The sequence below is a fragment of the Scyliorhinus canicula genome, chromosome 3 (genome assembly GCF_902713615.1).
Source record: "Scyliorhinus canicula chromosome 3, sScyCan1.1, whole genome shotgun sequence".
Classification (NCBI taxonomy): domain Eukaryota; kingdom Metazoa; phylum Chordata; class Chondrichthyes; order Carcharhiniformes; family Scyliorhinidae; genus Scyliorhinus; species Scyliorhinus canicula.
In genome coordinates, this window is record NC_052148.1 from 64,167,842 (window position 1) to 64,183,469 (window position 15,628).

Genomic DNA, 15,628 nt, shown 5'->3' on the forward strand with positions numbered 1-15,628 from the left:
GGGGGGCGAGGACGCGCACGGAGCTGGGGGCCGAGGACGCGCGCGGAGCTGGGGGAGGACGCGCGCGGAACTAGGGTCGGTGCGCATGCGCAACGAATAGTTTGCTGCAGTTGGGCCGAGGGGAACGGAGTGGAGCGGAAACTGGGATTCGATTAAGGTGAATGAAACCCTCTGGAAGCAGCCAGTAACTGGAACAGCAACGACTGTATGTGGTGACTGGTTGCGGAAATGGAAAATAGGTTTAGGTAGAAAGAAACCAAAGTAATATTTGAGGACAGTAATGTTTCATCAGCAGTGGGGTGCGTTAGAGGCACAGCAGAACATAGAACAGTACAGCACAGAACAGGCCCTTCGGCCCTCGATGTTGTGCCGAGCAATGATCACCCTACTCAAACCCACGTATCCACCCTATACCCGTAACCCAACAACCCCCCCTAACCTTACTTTTTAGGACACTACGGGCAATTTAGCATGGCCAATCCACCTAACCCGCACATCTTTGGACTGTGGGAGGAAACCGGAGCACCCGGAGGAAACCCACACACACACGGGGACGACATGCAGACTCCGCACAGACAGTGACCCAGCCGGGAACCGAACCTGGGACCCTGGAGCTGTGAAGCATTTATGCTAACCACCATGCTACCGTGCTGCCCACGTAGGATTGAAGCAGAGACAGAGAAAGAAAGAGGAAGGTCTGTGATGGGGTGAAAGCAGGAAAGATTAAAGGGAGATTGCAATAGGTTAAGTAAAGAGACGAAAGATGAGTCTGAGAAGGATTCAATGACATCCTGATCCATTCAGTCGCCCCATCCCATTGCACCTTGCCATGGAAGTACGGGAGATGAAATATCCATCCTTCTGTCTTCCCTTCCCAGTGTCCAAAACCCCAAACACTGCTTCCAGGTGAAACAATTTAATATCCTGTACGTGTTGCTCACAATGAGTTGTGCTCTCCACGAGTTGTGCTCTCCACACAAAGGTACTCAAGTGCAAATTGTGTGGTCACTTTGGACAATCTCTCAGTCTACAAGCATTGGTTCACCATCATTTTAGTTCACCTTTTTATCCTCCAGCATCCTACACTGTTCTAATGAAGCTCAATGAACTGCAAAATATTTTTTTGACTAACCTTGCAGTATGAATTTCAGATCATAAGCATTGCTCCCATCTTTTTCAGACACCACAAACTGGTCATAACTCTACTGTTGCCATTTACACCTCTGGCTAGACCCACCTTTTATTGATTTGTACCGTATTACTCCCTTTTTCTTGCAACACCTCTTTGGATTTAATCTCTCCTGCCAACCACCCTATAACACCTGCCCCTTTCCTTGTCTCTAAGCTTGCTCAAAACTGGTTTTACACTTCCAACTATTGCTACTTTTGATAAAAGGTAATTTACCTGAAACGTTAACTCTGTTTCTCTATGTATAGCCTGATCTGCTGCGTATTTCCTACATTTATCTTACTTTAGATAAACAGTAAGGGCAGCATGGTGGCAGAGTGGTTAGCATTGCTGCCTCACAGCACCGTGGAGCTTGTACGTTCTCCCTGTTTCTGCATCAGTTTCCACGGGGTGCTCCGTTTCCTCCTCCAGTCCAAAGATGTGCAGGTTAGGTAGATTGGCCATGCTAAACTGCTCCTTAGTGTCCAGGGATGTGCAGGTTAGTTTACTTGGATAGGGTGGGGTAGACGTGGGAAGTGGTCATGACTGGAGTGCTCTTTGAAAAACTTGCAGACTTGATGGGCTGAATGGCCTCCTTCTGCACTTATGGAATTCTATGTATTCATACCACTTTTATTTTAGTGCCAATCATGATTCAATCTCAGAGTCAAAAGGATGTGGGTTCCAGTCTCACTCAAATGATTGGAACGTAATGGCTAGATTAACATTCCTATGAGGTTCCGAGGGTGTCAGTGATGCTGTCTTTTGGATAAAACAAATCAAGGTCCTGATTGATCCTCTGTGGTAAAGGGTTCCATCCCCTATGTCAGAGAGGAGGGGCGCTCTTATATCTGGATTGGAGTTGCTAAATTAATGTCTAAAGGATAGGGCAGGGTAGTGGGCCTGGGTAGGATGCTCTTTCGGAGGTTCAGTGTAGACTCAATGGGCCCAATGGCCTCTTTCTGCACTGTAGGGATTCTATGATTGTATAATTTGTGGCCTCATATAGAGACAGCACTATTCCTGGCTTGAATGGAAAATCATTGAGTAATTCCCTGTTAAAATATGCCTGTAAAACACAGTTATGTAACTTGGATTTATTACTTTACAAATGCAATTGTACTCAATTATTCTCCACTTGTTTTGTTGGCAAAATCACCCTGCTTGCATCAGGAGGAGTTGCTGCAGTTTTGTTGATGAGTTCTCTTTTCTGTGTTTTGCAGAAAATTTTTCAAAGTAGACTGTAGAGTGTTTGCTGTGTACACTGATTTAGACTTCCAGCTCATTGATTGACTCAATGTATGCAATAAATTCTTTGAATATGGATCGCAAGTACCCTATGAAATAGGAAATTGGGGATTGGACACATGACATTCTGACTCAAAGGCACGGGTGTGACCAGCTAAGGCAGATGAAGAATTCATACTCAGCTGTTTGTATAAAATAGAAAGAATGTAAAATTCAGTCGTTCTGTAGGATATGGGGAAATGAAAAGGAAATGGATTGGCTGTAAAACTATTAGAAAATAGCAATCTTTTAATAGATACAGAGGCACAATTGACATTCACAAAATTTAAATTATGGGCTGGATGTGAGGGACCTAATGTCAATAATAGACACAATGCTACTGTGGTGCCACACAGTAGAATTCCACTGAGGAAGGAGCAGTGCTCCGAAAGCTAGTGATTTGAAACAAACCTGTTGGACTTTAACCTGGTGTTGTAAGACTTCTTACCAATAAAGAATGAATGCACCATGTGATTGTGGCTGAACACTAGATCAGAAAGGGTGAATTCAGTCTGCTGTCTATGTTGATCTATTCCTGCAGCAGTATGGATGGTATTGTTGGACTCAATCTCCCTAGGTAGGCTGGGAAAACATTTGGCACACCTGATTGTTATATTGTAACTTCAGTTCTAATGTACAGGAAGAAATGGATGTCAGGTGAGGCTTGGGTGCGATGCATTCATTGTCAAGCAACTTGCTGTTTCATGTGGAATAGCCATGTGAATTAATTGCTGGAGCATTGTGAATGTCTGTTTAGGATGAGTTAGCACTTTTGAGAAAGGGGCAAAAATAGAATGCAATTTTGAGTATTGTACATTTTCCTAGAGTGACAGAAAAACTGAATTCTCCAAGTTCTTAGTTTCGCAGTCGTAAATAATTGATATTTATACTTTCATAATTACAGGTTCTGATTTCCATCAACTCAGAATTACGAGAAGTTTTTTAAAAATGGAAAACTACCAAAAGACAAAAATCACAGAACTGCCTTGTCCGCACCCAATTGCTAATCTTCCAAAAGACATAATTGAAATGAAGGTAAAGGAAGGTAGCAAAATAAGAAATCTCATGGGATATGCCATTGGAAAGATGGAATCAGCCAGTACCACAGAGATTCTTTTCACTGGCACAGGGAAAGCAGTCAGCAAAGCAATCACCTGTGTGGAAATTATGAAGAGAAGATTAAAAGGCCTCCATCAAATTACTAAACTGTTTTATAAACAGGTTGAAGAACTCTGGGAGCCTATTGTTCCAGAGGCAGGATTAGATAGTTTAACTGTAAAAAGAAACCTTCCTGCCATTTGCATCCTGTTGTCTAAAGACACTCTGCATGCCAATGAGCCAGGCTATCAGGCTCCTGGGTCCTTTGACGCTTTGTGGATACATTCTTTAAAAGAAGAAGCACTGACTCAAAGGAAAAAGAGACAAGGAGGAGATGGGCTTGGTAGAGGTGGTAAACATCCTGGATCTGGAAGAGGAGAAAGGCCCAAGAAATCCAGAAGCTGAGGGGAAGGAGAGATGCTGTAATTTTATTTTCAAATTAAAATCTTATCAAGTATCTTCTGTTTTTTCTTTTGCCTACTCCAATTTTATTCCTTCCTTTCCTGAAGACGTGAGGTGCATCCATTCAGTATCCTTTTCTCAAATGGTCATTCTTGATGTGGTGAATTTAGACGGCAACAGCGAGCTTTTTAAAATTTGTTAATCGGATGTCCACAGTTCTGGCAAAACTAGCATTAGCTGCGCATCCCTAACTGCCCTTGAGAATATGGTGATGAGCCACCTTCCAGAATCACAGCGGTCCTTGTGTAGCTACACCCAGGGTACTGCTAGGGAAGAATTTGAGGATTTTGACGGTTGACAAACGGCAATATATATAAAAGCCAGGCCATGGTGGGAGTCGAACCCAGATCCCCAGAACATTATCCTGAGTCTCAGGATTACTAGTCCAATGACAATACCACTGCGCCACTGTCTGGCCTCAACTCCACATTTCGTGCACCCCCAATAACCTTCTTGTTAAAATCATAAAATCGCAACAGTGGAGAAGGAGGCCATTCGGCTTGTCGCGTCTGCACCGACCCTTCAATAGAGATCTCTACTTTGGCCTAATTCACCATCTTATCCCCCGTAACCGCACCTAAACTTTGGACACTAAAAGGCAATTGAGCGTGTCCAATCCAGGTAGCCCAGTGGTGAGCACTGTTGCTTCACAGTGCCTGGGACCGGGTTTGATTCCCGGCTTGGGTCATTGTTCGTGTGGAGTCTGCACGTTCTCCCGTGTCCACGTGGGTTTCCTCCGGGTGTTCCGGTTTCCTCTCTCAAGTCTCGAAAGACAAGTTTGTTAGGTGAATTGAACCTTCTGAATTCTCCCTCAGTGTATCCGAACAGGTGCCGGAGTGTGGCAACTAGGGGATTTTCACAGTAACTTCATTGCAGTGTTACTGTAAGTCTACTTGTGACACTAATAAGGATTATTATTGTGATGATCATTATCCACCTAACCTGCATGTCTTTAGACTGGGAGGAAACCCAAGCAGACACTGAGAGAATGTGCAAACTCCACACAGAGAGTCACCCAAGGTCGGAATCAAAACCAGATCCCTGACGCTGGGAGGTAGCAGTGTTAACCACTGTGCCACCGTGCAGGCCATCAAGAAGCTATTTCTCTCTGCCTCCGAAATATTAATTGACGCTCCCTCCACCGCTCTTTCACAGAAGAGAGTTTCAAAGATTTACAACGCTCAGAGAAAAATCAGTTAAATGGACTTCCCTAGTTCTAGTCTCCCCCACAAGTGGAAACATCCTGTCAGCATACACCTTGTGAAGTCCCCTCAGGATCTTGCATGTTTCGATAAGATCACATCTCAATCTTCTAAACCCCAATGAATATAGGCCCAGCCTGTCCAACCATAACAACCCCCCACTGATGTCTGGTTATCAGTCGAGTGTACGTTCTCTGAGCTGTTTCCAACACGTATATCCTTTCTTATATAAGAACACCAAAACTGGAAGTGGTCTCACCAAGACTCTAAAAAGGCAGCAAAACATGCCTACTTTAATATTCCATTCCCCTTGCAATAAATGACAACATTCAATTTGCCTTCCTAATCACTTGCAGACTAACTTTTCCTGATTCATGTTCTAGGACACCCAGATCCCTCTACCTCAAGTTCTGCATCTCTCCATTTAAATAACATACATTTTTTCTATTTTTACAGCTAAAGGGGACAAGTTTACATATTCACAGATTATACTCCATCTGTCAAACTTTATCTGTCTATGTCCCTTTGCAGCCACCTTCTGCCCTCTTTGCAACTCACCTTTCCATCTACCTCTGTGTCATCAGCAAATTTAGCAACCATGATATGGTCCCTTTACCCAAATCATTGATATAAATTGTAAATAGTTGGGGTCTCAGCACTGATCCTTGTGACACATAGAGCATAGAATTTACAGTGCAGAAGGAGGCCATTGAGCCCATCAAGTCTGCACCGGCCCTTGGAAGTGCAAACTCCACACAGACAGTCACCGAGCCGGAGCTGTGAGGCAACAGTGCTAACCATTATGCGCCATTCGTTACATCATGTCAACCCGAAAATATTTATTTATATCTACTGTTTGCTTCCTGTTAGCTAACCAATCCTCTATCCATGCTAATATGTTACTCCCGAAACCATATGCTCTTAGTTTGCGTAGTAACTTTTGATGTGGCACCTGGTCAAATGCATTCTGGAAATCATAGTCTAGCATATCCACAGGATTACCTCTGTCCATGTTGCTTGTTATTTCCTCAAAGAACTCTAATAAATTGGTCAAACACGATTTCCCTTTCACAAAACCATGCTGACTCTGCTTGACTGTGTTGAGTTTTTCAGAGAGCCCTGCTGTAACCTCCTTAATAATAGATTCCAAAAAGTTCCCTAATACTGACCTGTAGTTTCCTGCTTTCTGTCTCCTTTTCTCAAATTTGCTATTATCCAATCTGATGAGACCTTTTCAGAATCTAGGAAATTTTGCAAAATTATAATTAATGCATCTACCATCTCAGCAAACACTTCTTTTACGACCCTAGGATTAAGTACATCAACAGCTGGTGACTTAACGGCTTTTAGTTCTAATAGTTTTCAGAGTAGACTTGCCCTGCTGATTGTAATTGTTTTTTGCTCCTCCCTCCCTTTCACCTGAATCACAATTATTTCTGGAACATTATTTGTATACTTTTCAGTGAAGGCAGATGTAAAACATCTGTTCAATTCATCCTCCATTTCCTTCTTTACTATTGTGAATTCTCCATTTTCACTCCAGAGGGCCAACATTCACTTAATTTTTTCATCTTTTAAATACCTGTAGAAACTCTTACTATCTGTTTTTATATTTTTAGCTTTCTCTTCTATAATTTCTCCCAACTTATTAATCTTTTAGTCTTTTAGCTTTGCTGTTCTTTATATTGTATCCAATCTTCTAACCTGCCACTCATCTATGTGGCATGATATGCTTTTTCTTTCATTTTGACACTATCTTTAACTTCTTTATTTAGCCACTGATGATGTGTCCTTCCCTTGAGTCTTTCATTCTCACTGGAATGTACCTTTTCTGAAATAGCTCCTTAAATGTTTGCTGAAACTACTGACCAATCCTTTGACTTAATTTCCAAGTTTACTTTCGTCAGCTTTATCTTCATTATCTCATAATTGCCCTTATTTAAGTTTTAAACATGAGTCTTAGATCCATTTTCCTCTCTGTCAAACTGATGGGGGGCATGGTAGCACTGTGGTTAGCACAGTTGCTTCACAGCTCCAGGGTCCCAGGTTCGATTCGCGGCTTAGGTCACTGTGTGGAGTTTGCACTTTCTCCCCGTGTCTGCGTTGGTTTCCTCCGGGTGCTCCGGTTTTTTTCCCACGGTTCAAAGATGTGCAGTTAGGCGGATTGGCCATGCTAAATTGCCCTTAGTGTCCAAAACGTTTAGGTGGGGTTACAGGGATAGTGTAGATGTGTGGGCTTAGGTAGGGTGCTTTTTCCAAGGGTCAGTACAGACTTGATGGGCCGAATGGCCTTCTGCACTATAAATTCTATGATTCCGTGAATGTGAAATTGAATTATATTATGATCACTGCTACTTATGGACACCTTCACTAAATGAAATAAGATAAATAATCTTTATTGCCACAAGTAGGCTTACATTACTGTGAAAAGCCCCTAGTATGAGGTTATTAATTAATCCTGTCTCATTACCCGTTACCATACCTTATAACGGCTGCTCTTTGATGCTAAAACGTGCTGCTTGAAGAAACCATCCCAAAAAAATCACAAATTTATAATCCAAGCGACCTTTGCTTCTCTGATTTTTTGAATATATATGTGAATTAAAATCACCCCCATGATAATCACCGTACCTTTCTGGCAAGTCCCCATTATTTCTTCCTTTATACCCTGTCCTGCAGTGTGGTTACTCTTGGGAGGCCTCTACACCACTCCCACAAATGACTTGTCATCTCTACCCAAACTAATTCTACATCTTGACCTCCAGTCGTAAGGTCATCTTTCCATTGCACCAAAGTCATCCTTAATTAACAGAGCTACCCCTCCACCTTTTCCTCATTTCCTGTCATGTACCAACTGCCATGTACCATTGAATATTGTTAAGGACATGGCTGGTTTAGCACACTGGGCTAAATCGCTGGCTTTGAGAGCAGACGAAGGCAGGCCAGCAGCATGGTTCCAATTCCCGTACCAGCCTCCCCGAACAGGCGCCAGAGTGTGGTGACTAGGGGCTTTTCACAGTAACTTCATTTGAAGCCTACTCGTGACAATAAGCAATTTTCATTTCATTTCATTTCATTGATGGTAAATGCTGAGCTTCTCAAATCCTAGAAAGAAAACTTGAAGCAACGGCCCTCATGTTTGTGTTTGCAATTTGTATAGCATCAGGAGAGGTTTTGAAATCCATAATATCCCGACTACTTGAAATTGGTTTTATGACACAAGTAAATAATAATCGCTTATTGTCACAAGTAGGCTTCAATGAAGTTGCTGTGAAAAGCCCCTGGTTGCCACGTTCCAGCGCCTGTTCAGAAAGTGAACCCGTGCTGCTGGCCTTGTTCTGCATTACAAGCTAGCTGTTTAGCCCACTGTGCTAAACCAGACCCAGATAATGTTTATTAAGAAATGGGTAAAACCAACAAAATAAATTAGAATTACTCTTAAATACAACAATGCCTTCACGCAGTACCACTATAAAATTGTTCCAAACTGTCTAAACTACCTTCAGAGCTAATCTTCCCCAATCTGTTCAGCGATACCTTGTAGATTTTAAGCTCTATAAAAGTCCAGTAACTTTTGCCACACAGTGATGTTAACAGCAGTTGGCTTTTCAGATCTGGCTTCATCCACACTGCTGGCTGGGAGTTTGACCACCGATTCCTGCTGGCTGTTGAGATCTAAAACAGTTCACTTCATAGGTTTCAGCATCTCTCTAAATACTTTCTATCCCTTTAATCGCTCCATTTTCAGGGACAGGAGGGTGTGACTGAGTGAGACAAGTATGGGACCCAGAGGTAGAAGTTCAATTACAGGAGCCTCGACCATTGTAATTGTCCAACAGGTTTGAGGTCCTGGCAGCCTGTTTGGATGAAAGTCCATAAGGTGGCTGCAGGGTGGATAAGCAAACTGGACAGGTTACAGAAAGCCATTCAAACTGGGGTGTTAATAGGAATGTAGTCGTAGATGGGCGACTATAGTCAGGGGGGTCTTCCTTTCGCCGGCTCTTCTAGGCAGTGGTTAGTGCCTCTAGATCCTCTTTTCACCTGCTCTTTGAGGCACTGCCATCTGCCTATAGGTCTCCTTTTACCTACTCTTGATTGTTTTATATTTGTTGAAAAAAAAATATGTTCATAAAATATCTAAAGGAACAAAATCACAAAGCGCAATGAAATAGTTTTTTTTTAACATAGACTATGTTGCACTTGGAGCTACTTCAATTCAACACGGGCTTGTACTCACTGGAGTATAGAAGAATGAGAAGGGATCTCATAGAAACAAAATCCTGATGGGACAGGACAGGCCAGATGCGGGAAGAATATTCCCAATATTGGGGACATCCAGAACTAGGGGTCACAGCCTAAGAATAAGGGGTAAGCCACTCAGGACTGAGATGACAAAGACCTTCTCCTCTCAAGAGTTGTGAACTTGTGAAATTCTCTGCTACAGAACGTTGTTGGGGCCAGTTCATTGGATATACTCAAGATGTGGCCCTTGTGGCTAAAGGGATCAAGGGGCATGGAGAGAAAGCGGGGGTGGGATACTGAATTTGCATGATCAGCCATGATCATACTGAATGGTGGTGCAGGTTCAAAGGGCCGAATGGCTTACTCCTGCAAATATTTTCTATGTTTCTCTGATGCAAACATTTCAGAGTGGTCATTACAGAATGTGCATTGATATTCAAGTTTTCGACATGTTGCACTCTGAGGTTCTTCAATACAATTGTGGTGCATGTAATATTTACTGTATACATTCAATGTTAGTCATACAGCCTGGGGGATTCTATATGATTTCCAGCTCCATGGTATAATATGGATGAAAAGCCTTAGACTGTGGCCTTTCCCAATTGCGCTTCTGTGGCGGCTGCTCCAAGTTTGAGTGAGTCCCTCAGCAGATAGTGCTGGACCTTGGAATGTGCCAGCCTGCAATATTCTGTCGCGGATAGCTCTTTACACAGGAAGATCAACAGGTTTCGGACAGACCAAAGAGCATGTTTCACCAAATTGATGTATAGCCTTGGGGATAGCCTGCACAGCACAGAGTCCTGCGTCATGGAGCTGCTCGGGAGGAACCTCGACAAAAATTACTGCATCTCTCTCCAGACCTCCTTCACAAAGGCACATTTCACAAGCAGGTGGAGAATGGTCTGTTCCTCATGACAGTCACCGCAAGGGCAACATGAGGAGGGGCTGAGACTCCAGGCATGCATGAATGATCTGACAGGGAGGGACTTTCTTACTGTGGTGAATGTAATATACGATATGATAATTCACACTGTCTTTGTAAGCACAGTAGCGCTATCCAACCATTAGGGGGAGTAGCGCTGGGAGTACTCAGGACTTGTACTGGGCTCCACCCTTGGCTCTGCCCACGACTCCTCCCCCTAGTGCTGCTGTATAAGTACCGTTGTCCAGAGTCAGCCTGAGTTCACTACGAGTTCATCAACGGGTAACAGGCTGGCTCTGAAGTAAGTCGATTAAAGCCTAGATTCATATCGGAAACACGTGTCTGGTGAATTGATGGTTCCATCAATTTAATCGACTTAAGAACAGTAAAGATTGATTATGGAATCAGCCCTCAAGCCTGGACGCCTGAAACCCGACCCACAGGATGCAGAGGCTAAATAAATCTTCTCCCACTGGCTGCGGTGCTTCAAGGCCAATCTAGCAGAAGCGAGCACAGCCGAAACGACAGAGGAACAGAAGCTAAGTCTACTGCACGCGAGGGTGAGCCACAGAATCTCTACGCAACTAAACTCGGCCAGTTCATATACTGCATCGCTAGCAGTTCTCGATAAAATTTATGTAAGGCCTAATAATGAATTTTACGCTCGCCATGTGTTCACGACTCGCCACCAGCGGCCTACAGAATCACTCGCCGAATTTCTGAGGGAACTCAATAACTTGTCCAATGGCTGTAATTATCAAGCGGTTACCGCGGCTGAACACAGGGAACTTGCTGTACGCGATGTTTTTGTAGCGGGCTTCAGGTCTAACTATGTGCGCCAACGACTGCTGGAAAAGGGGGCCCAGGACTTAGAAACAACTGTTGAAGCTTCTACCACGATGGAGGTCTCCTTCCGCAGCCTTAACACGTTCCCCGCGACCCAATCATGGGCCCCCGACCAGCGACTTCCCCACGCCTGTTCTACGCGGCCGCCCAGCCACCATGCTTCCCCAGCCAGCCACTACGCTGCTCCAGCCAGCCACTATGCTGCTCCAGCCTGCCATTTCTGTGGCCAGAACCAGCACCCGCGGCAGCACTGCCCGGCCCGCAACGTGACCTGCAGCAGCTGCGGCCGGAAAGGCCACTACACAAGAGTGTGCCTCGCTAAAAGGGCCCCAGCTTCCAACTCCCCAGCGACTCGAAGTAATCGCTCCCCAGGCTCGCGGGTCCCAAAACGCTGCGGCCTATGCCCCGACTCTGCCCCCTTCAGCCACGTGCGATCCATGTGGGCCGCCATCTTGGAAAACCTCCACCACGCGGCCGGCCACGTGCGTCTCATGGGGGCCGCCATATTGGACGCCATCTTCCTCGCCGCCCACCACGTGCGATCCACGGGCCCGATCGGCATCTCCGTGCTCGGACAACTCAGCGGAAGAATATTACTATAACGACTATGAACTCAGTCATCACTGGGCCACTCCAGCACAGCTGATTGAGCTGCCGACTACCCGCAACTCAGCGCGGTCACCCTGGACCAATCACGACCAAAGAATCTACGAAACTCGACGGCAGAGGTCCATATCAACGGGTACAGAACGCCATGCCTCTTCGACTCCGGGAGCACTGAGAGCTACATAAATCCAGACCTGGTAAGACGTTGCTCGCTCCCCGTTTTCCCCGTGCAGCAAACTATCTCGATCGCTTCAGGCTCCCATTCGGTCCAGATCCAGGGGCGCACCGCCGCAACACTCACAATCCGAGGCGATAGCTACTCGAAATTCAAACTCTACATTTTGCCCGAACTCTGCGCGCCACTCTTATTAAGAACATAAGAACATAAGAACTAGGAGCAGGAGTAGGCCATCTGGCCCCTCGAGCCTGCTCCGCCATTCAATTAGATCATGGCTGATCTTTTGTGGACTCAGCTCCACTTTCCGGCCCGAACACCATAACCCTTAATCCCTTTATTCTTCAAAAAACTATCTATCTTTACCTTAAAAACATGTAATGAAGGAGCCTCAACTGCTTCACTGGGCAAGGAATTCCATAGATTCACAACCCTTTGGGTGAAGAAGTTCCTCCTAAACTCAGTTCTAAATCTACTTCCCCTTATTTTGAGGCTATGCCCCCTAGTTCTGCTGTCACCCGCCAGTGGAAACAACCTGCCCGCATCTATCCTATCTATTCCCTTCATAATTTTAAATGTTTCTATAAGATCCCCCCTCATCCTTCTAAATTCCAACGAGTACAGTCCCAGTCTACTCAACCTCTCCTCATAATCCAACCCCTTCAGCTCTGGGATTAACCTAGTGAATCTCCTCTGCACACCCTCCAGCGCCAGTACGTCCTTTCTCAAGTAAGGAGACCAAAACTGAACACAATACTCCAGGTGTGGCCGCACTAACACCTTATACAATTGCAACATAACCTCCCTAGTCTTAAACTCCATCCCTCTAGCAATGAAGGACAAAATTCCATTTGCCTTCTTAATCACCTGTTGCACTTGTAAACCAACCTTCTGTGACTCATGCACTAGCACACCCAAGTCTCTCTGAACAGCGGCATGCTTTAATATTTTATCGTTTAAATAATAATCCCGTTTGCTGTTATTCCTACCAAAATGGATAACCTCACATTTGTCAACATTGTATTCCATCTGCCAGACCCGAGCCCATTCACTTAACCTATCCAAATCCCTCTGCAGACTTCCAGTATCCTCTGCACTTTTCGCTTTACCACTCATCTTAGTGTCATCTGCAAACTTGGACACATTGCCCTTGGTCCCCAACTCCAAATCATCAATGTAAATTGTGAACAATTGTGGGCCCAACACGGATCCCTGAGGGACACCACTAGCCACTGACTGCCAACCAGAGAAACACCCATTTATCCCAACTCTTTGCTTTCTATTAATTAACCAATCCTCTATCCATGCTACTACTTTACCCTTAATGCCATGCATCTTTATCTTATGCAGCAACCTTTTGTGTGGCACCTTGTCAAAGGCTTTCTGGAAATCCAGATATACCACATCCATCGGCTCCCCGTTATCTACTGCACTGGTAATGTCCTCAAAAAATTCCACTAAATTAGTTAGGCATGACCTGCCTTTTACGAACCCATGCTGCGTCTGCCCAATGGGACAATTTCTATCCAGATGCCTCGCAATTTCTTCCTTGATGATAGATTCCAGCATCTTCCCTATTACCGAAGTTAAACTCACTGGCCTATAATTTCCTGCTTTCTGCCTACCTCCTTTTTTAAACAGTGGCGTCACGTTTGCTAATTTCCAATCCACCGGGACCACCCCAGAGTCTAGTGAATTTCGGTAAATTATCACTAGTGCATCTGCAATTTCCCTAGCCATCTCTTTTAGCACTCTGGGATGCATTCCATCAGGGCCAGGAGACTTGTCTACCTTTAGCCCCATTAGCTTGCCCATCACTCCCTCCTTAGTGATAACAATCCTCTCAAGGTCCTCACCTGTCATAGCCTCATTTCTATCAGTCGCTGGCATGTTATTTGTGTCTTCCACTGTGAAGACCGACCCAAAAAACCTGTTCAGTTCCTCAGCCATTTCCTCATTTCCCATTATTAAAACTCCTTTCTCATCCTCTAACGGACCGATATTTACCTTAGCCACTCTTTTTTGTCTTATATATTTGTAAAAGCTTTTACTGTCTGTTTTTATATTCTGAGCAAGTTTACTCTCATACTCTATCTTACTCTTCTTTATAGCTTTTTTAGTAGCTTTCTGTTGCCCCCTAAAGATTTCCCAGTCCTCTAATCTCCCAGCAATCTTTGCCACTTTATATGCTTTTTCCTTCAATTTGATACTCTCCCTTATTTCCTTAGATATCCACGGTCGATTTTCCCTCTTTCTTCCGTCCTTCCTTTTTGTTGGTATAAACCTTTGCTGAGCACTGTGAAAAATCGCTTGGAAGGTTCTCCACTGTTCCTCAACTGTTCCACCATAAAGTCTTAGCTCCCAGTCTACCTTAGCTAGTTCTTCTCTCATCCCCTTGTAATCTCCTTTGTTTATTAGGCCTAGACTTCCAATGTAACCTCAAGAGCCTCAGCTTCGGAGGGCCACTGCCCCCACTCACTATCTGCAGCCAGCTACGTTGCGAATCTCCCCCCCCCCCCCCCCCCTCTCTTTGCCAATCTCACAAAGGACTGTAAACCCGTAGCCACTAGTAGCAGGCGGTATAGCCTGCAGGATAGGGTATTTATCAGAGCAGAGGTCCGAAGGCTACTCAGTGAGGGGGTTATAGATGCCAGCAATAGTCCCTGGAGAGCTCAGGTGGTGGTCGTCAAGACCGGGGAAAAATTCCGTATGGTGGTCGACTACAGTCAGACTATAAATAGATTTACGCTCCTCGACGTGTATCCCCTCCCCAGGATTGTAGACATGGTAAACCAGATCGCCCAGTACCGGCTCTTTTCCACGGTGGATCTGAAGTCTGCATACCACCAGCTCCCAATCTGCCCGGAGGACCTCCACTACACGGCATTCAAGGCCGATGGCCGCCTCTTCCATTTCCTCCGGGTCCCTTTCAGCGTCACTAATGGGGTCTCGGTGTTCCAACGAGCAATGGACCGAATGGTGGACCAGTACGGGCCGCGGGCCACGTTTCCGTACTTGGACAATGTCACCATCTGCGGCTATGACCAGCAGGACCACGACGCCAACCTCCACCGTTTTCTCCAGACGGCCCAGAAACTGAACCTCAAGTACAACAAGGAGAAATGCGTTTTCCGCACAACCAGACTAGCCATCCTCGGCTATGTCGTGGAAAACAGAGTCCTGGGCCCAGACCCGGACCGTATGCGCCCCCTCTTAGAACTCCCCCTCCCCCAAGGCCCTCAAACGGTGCTTGGGCTTCTTTTCTTACTACGCCCAGTGGGTCCCTCAATCTGCGGACAAAGCCCGCCCACTCTTTAGGGCCCACAACTTCCTCTGTCAGCCGAGGCAAGCCAGGGCTTCGACGGCATCAAGGAGGACATCGCCAAAGCGGCCATGCGGGCGGTGGATGAATCCACTCCATTTCAGGTAGAGAGCGACGCCTCAGAGGTAGCTCTTGCAGCCACGTTACATCAGGCAGGGAGACCAGTCGCATTTTTCTCCCTTACCCTCTCCGCTTCAGAACTCCGACACTCCTCAGTCAAGAAAGAAGCACAAGCCATTGTGGAGGCTATCCGTTCCTGGAGGCACTACCTCGCAGGTAGGAGGTTCACCCTCATCAC

The 15,628-nt window shown here is 45.4% G+C and overlaps 1 protein-coding gene across 2 annotated transcripts; it reads left to right on the forward strand.

The window, feature by feature from the left end:
* Positions 1-26: 26 nt before the first annotated feature.
* On the forward strand, positions 27-4,010 carry rpp25l (ribonuclease P/MRP 25 subunit-like). Of its 2 annotated transcripts, none has more exons than XM_038790648.1 (2): positions 27-157; positions 3,360-4,010. In XM_038790648.1, the coding sequence occupies exon 2, from the start codon at positions 3,404-3,406 to the stop codon at positions 3,956-3,958; it is 555 nt and encodes a 184-aa protein (XP_038646576.1). In that variant the 5' UTR covers positions 27-157; positions 3,360-3,403; the 3' UTR covers positions 3,959-4,010. The 2 variants fall into 2 exon arrangements, with proteins under 2 accessions (XP_038646576.1, XP_038646577.1); XM_038790649.1 differs by having other exon boundaries at positions 69-205.
* The last annotated feature ends 11,618 nt before the right edge of the window (positions 4,011-15,628 follow it).

Coding starts and splice junctions, on each gene's coding strand:
- rpp25l (XM_038790648.1), top strand. CDS start 3,404: ATGGAAAACTACCAAAAGACAAAAATCACAGAACTGCCTTGTCCGCAC.